Source organism: Brienomyrus brachyistius, chromosome 14 (assembly GCF_023856365.1).
Source record: "Brienomyrus brachyistius isolate T26 chromosome 14, BBRACH_0.4, whole genome shotgun sequence".
NCBI classification, from domain to species: domain Eukaryota; kingdom Metazoa; phylum Chordata; class Actinopteri; order Osteoglossiformes; family Mormyridae; genus Brienomyrus; species Brienomyrus brachyistius.
In genome coordinates this window covers 5,542,622-5,548,608 of record NC_064546.1, presented here as the reverse complement: position 1 = coordinate 5,548,608, position 5,987 = coordinate 5,542,622, and the positions used below count along the sequence as shown (strand labels likewise).

At 41.0% G+C, this 5,987-nt stretch overlaps 1 protein-coding gene across 2 annotated transcripts; it reads right to left on the bottom strand.

The window, feature by feature from the left end:
- Positions 1 to 290: 290 nt before the first annotated feature.
- On the bottom strand, positions 291 to 5,694 carry cfl2 (cofilin 2 (muscle)). Of its 2 annotated transcripts, none has more exons than XM_048974194.1 (4): positions 5,416 to 5,694; positions 4,080 to 4,387; positions 3,862 to 3,938; positions 291 to 3,418 (listed from the first exon to the last, which is right to left on the bottom strand). In XM_048974194.1, the coding sequence occupies exons 1-4, from the start codon at positions 5,416 to 5,418 to the stop codon at positions 3,306 to 3,308; spliced, it is 501 nt and encodes a 166-aa protein (XP_048830151.1). In that variant the 5' UTR covers positions 5,419 to 5,694; the 3' UTR covers positions 291 to 3,305. The 2 variants fall into 2 exon arrangements, with proteins under 2 accessions (XP_048830151.1, XP_048830152.1); XM_048974195.1 differs by lacking the exon at positions 5,416 to 5,694 and adding an exon at positions 5,267 to 5,391.
- Positions 5,695 to 5,987: the final 293 nt, after the last annotated feature.

The following is a 5,987-nucleotide window of genomic DNA, read 5'->3' as shown; positions in this document are numbered from 1 at the left end:
CATTTCTTCTGTTTTTGTTTTTAATCCTCTGCTCACTCCTAATGCCCAAGCACACGAGTCCATCTGAATGATTTTGTCTATGCCGTTCCTTAAGCTTATTTTTGGCAAATTTGTAACACGTGTTATATCTATTTGGTTAAAAAAATGTATGGGTATTTTAAATCTAATTCAAAGTAAATTAGATATAGTGTCTCAGACACATTTCCATCTGTCCAGCTTTTACTTAATAATTGCCACTATGGACAACTTAGTTCAGCATGATTACTCCACAAAATAATTGCACCATTCCAAACTTTGTATCACATTTATTTAATTTTAAGCACAATCCTGGTAGAGGGTGAAAAGGCATTTCACTGCACAGATGTACAGTGTATGTTTGTGCATTTGACAAATAAAACCCAAAACTTAAGAGATCTGTGAGATATACAGCCACTGAATTTGTTTTTAAACAAAACTGCATTTTTAACATTATGGTTTAATTGTGATTCCTCTGGCAGAAGCCTCCGCTGAGCAGCTGGATGCTTCCAGATTCAAATTTTTAGGCAGCAGCACACATAACAAGGTGAAGCGGGAGACACTAGGAACGACCAGAAACCAGCTAGGTAAAGGGCGGAAGCGACACTCTAATGCCAGAGATGACTGTTAAGTTAAAAGAAAAAGAAAAAAGAAATGAGAAACATTAAGTGCAGGTGTGAAGTGAACTGCTAGGACAGTTTGTATCAGGCTCCTAGAAGCAGGACTGAAGAACCATAAAGCAAGGAAGAAGCCCTTCATTAATGAGAAACAGGGAACAGCCAGGCTGGAGTTTGTTCGCGCTCTCTCTCTATACACACACACACATATACATATAAATACATATATCCATCCATCCATCCATTTTCCAAACCGCTTATCCTATTGGGTCGCGGGGGGTCCGGAGCCTATCCCGGAATCAATGGGCACGAGGCAGGGAACAACCCAGGATGGGGGGCCAGCCCATCGCAGGGCACACTCACACACCATTCACTCACACATGCACACCTATGGGCAATTCAGCAACTCCAATTAGCCTCAGCATGTTTTTGGACTGTGGGGGGAAACCGGAGTACCCGGAGGAAACCCCACGACGACACGGGGAGAACATGCAAACTCCGCACACATGTGACCCAGGCGGAGACTCGAACCCGGGTCCCAGAGGTGTGAGGCGACAGTGCTAACCACTGCACCACCATGCCGCCCCTAAATACATATATATATATATAAAATTCAGAGATGCATACCCATACACTAAGAGATGAGTGAAACAAAAAATATGTGCTGGGGTCTCAACACACACACACGAACCTAGCACTGTGCCTATAACAACTGATTATAGTGTTGATAAAAGGCAGGTTTTTTTTAGGTAAATTAATCAACTCACAATAAAAGAACAGGAGCCATAATGTAGGTAATCAAAAATCATTTATCTCCTCACACCTCTGACTACATGAGAAATTATTAAGTAATAGCAGGTCGTGTCTTCATGACAGCTGGGAAATCTGCTGCTGAAGTTACAGACTAGGGCAAAAATTTAGTCTAGGCTTTCATACTAAAAGCAGGCCTTTAACACAAAATCTTTGAAAACAGACCATTCATCTAAAACATAAATCACACTCTGTAGCAGCATTTTAGGATTACTGTCACGAGCCTTGATTTAATGTGCTTTCTCATGCACAAAGGCTTTGTTAGACATGACATTTGTGCATTTTGCTATCCCCTGCTCTGCTCTCTGCAAAACACTCTTTGTACTGGCTGCTCGACGGGGCTTCCTTTCAGCAGAGCTCTGGAATCGCGTCCAGTTTTGCCATTTGTAGACAACGATGACAAGACACAAAAGCATGTGTTGGCCATAAATAGCTCTGACCAGCAAAGGGCTGCTCGGCAGCAGTAGATCAAATTCTCCACAAGGAGAAGCAGCCACTGGCTCCTGTAAAAGTTGCTATCTCCACTATAAGACAATGCTTTCATGGAAGCTCTTGGCCACCTAAACAACTGAATGTATTTTTCTATTCAATTGTTTATTTTTACATGTTTAGGAAAGGTTTTATCAAAAAGTCATTTTCACTAGATAAGAACTTTGAGGGGGCAGTTCACAATCCAGCAAACATTCATGACTATAACCACTGGAGTGTTACTATTATATTGAACAACAGCCTTAGTTTTATCAAATGTTATATATGTCACAGATCTTTAAATAATAATAATATAGTCGAAGAAAACAAAGTATTGCCAATAATGAATAAAACATTTCTGGATGATTAGAATGGATATATAAAGAGGTATCCTGTGTTGTATGCTTAATCCAACTGAAATGTGTTGCAAACCCATATGCAGAATTATACATACATCATACATATAAATAATTATATACAGAGATAATGGTAAAGCACAAAACTTTAAGGAACGGGAACAAAAGACATGTCACCAATATATCAGCCACAAGGTTTTATTGCAAAGTGGAAACTTTGCTGATTAAAAAAAAAAATCACATTATTTAAGGCTCCAATCACACTGATAACGCCATGTTGACTGATTGTGTAGATTTCCTTTTTAGTGTCACCGAGTTTCTTTATTCTGCGATTGTACTGTACATTCGGATAAACACAAGAAGGCCATAGAGCAGCAACACACTTCTTTCCATTTACGTGTGCAGAACAGGAATGAAAACTGAGGTAATGTCAATTCATAAATGACACAAATACAGAAGTTCAGTTGGCATTCCTTTCTCTATACCTTCTTGAACTGAAACGTTTAAAAAAATACAATTACAAAAAGTGCTTTTGAATGCATAGTGTAAAACATAATTTTCCCTGTCAAAAACCTCTGTCAACAAGGCTAAATAGTTACACATAAGCCTCACGGAAAAATTCAGAGTGCAAATTGTTTATATTGGCTAACACCAGAACAGTGCACACAATTGTCAAGGCATTTGAAAGAAACCTCTCAGCTGTAAGTTACACAACTTTATATTTATGGCAATAGTTGTGAGCGATGCGTTTTTTGTGAGCTGGGATATCAGCATTCTTCTTCGATTGTGGCTTACTTTTGTTTGGCAAAACACTAGAAATGAAAATATTCCTTGACTTCTGAGTCAAGATCTTTTAAGAAAGCTACCAGAAAACCTGAAAAAGTCAACTACCGGTAGACAAAAACCAGTCTTTTATATAAGTTAGTGAGACCTCCTTCATTTGGGGTGGAAATACTATAACTGTTCCAAGAAGACCATAGGGTACAGACAATGCTGCTAAGATGGACGTTGGGGATGCAAATGGCACGTGTCTTTCAGTTTACAAGGGTCTCCCTTCCAATGATACCACCATACTGCCACCCAACTTGTCTGCCAGTGTGGAGCGGTCTTGAATGTCATCTAAACCATTGACTTGCCATTCATGTTTGATACCTACAAAAGACAAATGAAATAACTGAAAACTGAAACAAGCACTTAGCACCACCAGATGGAAAAATGATTGGCATTAGGAATCTGCACACGAGAGATTCAGTGTTTCAAAGAGACTATTTGAAATAGGCCAGGTATGTTGGGAAGCCAGGATAAAGGGTTAGAACAAACAGGAGAGCCAAGTGCTGGTTTCACCTAAAAATCTTTGAAAATGGATGAGATTGAGAATGGATGAGAACAGCTGTACACACTTATCTCATCAAAAACATCAGAAAAGGCCCGTAATATGTCTATTTTACTCAGAACTGTTTTTCCCGTGCTAAGACATGTAAACATTCCACTACTATGCTTACCTTACAGCTACTGATTTTTTTTTAAAGACATTTTACACAAATTTCTGTCAGATGATGTGGGACCATTAAACATTTAAAATGCAAGACACTCACCTGTGAACTTCTTTTTGATGGCATCTTTAGAGCTGGCATATATCATTTTACTTTTTAGAGGGGCTCCTTCAGGGGCCCTGTCAAAATTAAGAAGGAGCAGTAAATGCTTTGCTGATTATGTGATTTCTTCAATATATAACATCATAAGCAAGGAGGTGTGCAGAAAGGCATCCTAACTCGGGGTGGACACAAAGTTTATAAACAGACAAACAACATACCAAAATATAAATACCAAGTCTTCTTTCTTGGACTCCTTTGTTTCATATGTGGCATCATACAGGCCATATCGGCAGTCATTCAGAGGTAGGAGCTTTACAAAACAGGCGTAAGGGTCATCAACAGACTCGCCAATATCCCCGACCAGAATCTGTTTGCCCTCTTCCACGACGATCTTCTTTTTGTCATCGCTCAGGCAGAAGAGAACTGCCTTCTTACGCTTCTTTATTTCGTCAGAGGAAGACGACTTCCGCACTTTCATGTCATTGAAGACCTTGATGACTTCATCGTTGACTGTGACACCAGAAGCCTGCCATCAAAAGTACTCATTTACTTTTTAGGACTTACTCTTCAAAGCAGTACACAACTAACATGACAGAAATAACTTATAGCTCATAACAGGTGATATGATGACTCCAGTAAGAGTAATAATGTGCTAGACTCTTTGTGTGTCTGTGTGTGTATAAAGAACTGACAATAATGAAGCGCATAGTTAAAAATCTATGGGCCGTGTTCCTACTGCGACTTTTCATATTCATAAAACTATAAGCGATATCTTAATAAATAAATATTTTTAATAAAAAAACACCGAGAAACGTAGATAACAGATAAACTGGGGAACCTAGTTCCACTTTAAGTATGTCTAAATCCTTGTTTTACTCAACTAACCTCAAGGTTTCATTCAGGATTATTAGATTAACAATTTATATTGACGTCTGTTGTGGAAGGAAAGCAGCAAAAATAAAAACAAAGAGTTTTTACAGTGACTAACGTACAAATGACGATAGGACCAGTTCAATCAGTCTCATAAATAAACTGTCAGGACTTTTTTTTTTTTTTTATAAACTATAATAACGTTTTAACTCCTTTAGTTAGATCACCAAACCGGACAGTTAGCTAGTCATGCCTGGCTAGCATTACACCTGATATATAAGGCATGCGATAAAGAACCGGGGGTTTTCTTTACACTCATTTCAGTCAATTAATTTGAGTTTATGTACTTATTTGTTTCAACCATATAACATCTTTGATTGATTGAGTTTACTCAAAATTAGAGACAAAAAAAGTCCCTTAAAGTTAGGGGATCAACTCGGCAGCCAATGGTCACTGCGGCTAAAATTAGGTTAAAATGGCCGCCTATAACTGTACTACTGTACCATTATAAAGAGCCCGTAAGTACTCCTCTTACTCGGAAAAGCGCTTTCGGCTTCGGCAACCTGCAGTCTGTTACCCGCGCAGCCGAGCTGCGGCAAGTATAAGATGCCGGTGTATAAAGAGTTAAAGCCGCAGCTGGCTCCCACGCCGGCAGCTTCCCGAAGGGCGCACGGCTTCACTCACCATGTTGTCCGGTGGTCGCGCCGACGGCGTATGCGGCTCGCTGCGCGGCTGTCACTGGCTTGGCGGTGTGGGGAATGTGCGCCACCGAGAGGAGGGTGCTGTGGGAGCTGCCAGGCAGGGAGGGAGGGGGCAGGGAAAACGCGAGAGGGTCAAACATGCAGCGGCCGCTGAGGCGGGAGCAGAGGGCCGATTGGCAGCGGGGGTAGCCCGTGCACAGGATCTGAGGCCGGCCCCCGAAGGACGTGCAGTGCAGAGGCTCCCCGGAAAATCAGCACGCTGCTACGCCGTGGATCTCCTGGGCTTTACTGAAACAGTACTCAGTGAAAAGAAGTTGCTACGTTGTAATGCAAGGCGCTGGACGTGACGCGTGTGGATTACCAAATATTGTCTTCAAAAGTATCGATGAGGGGGTTTGGATAAAGTGTGGTATAAGAAAAGCACGTGGGGAGACGCGTGAACATGCAAGTGCGTCTTCATTATGCTGCGGCGAGTCAGGCAGGACAGCCCGGCATTAATATTTCGGTCACGGAGAAGCAAATATCGACTGTAGGATGTGAAACACGGAGACTGAA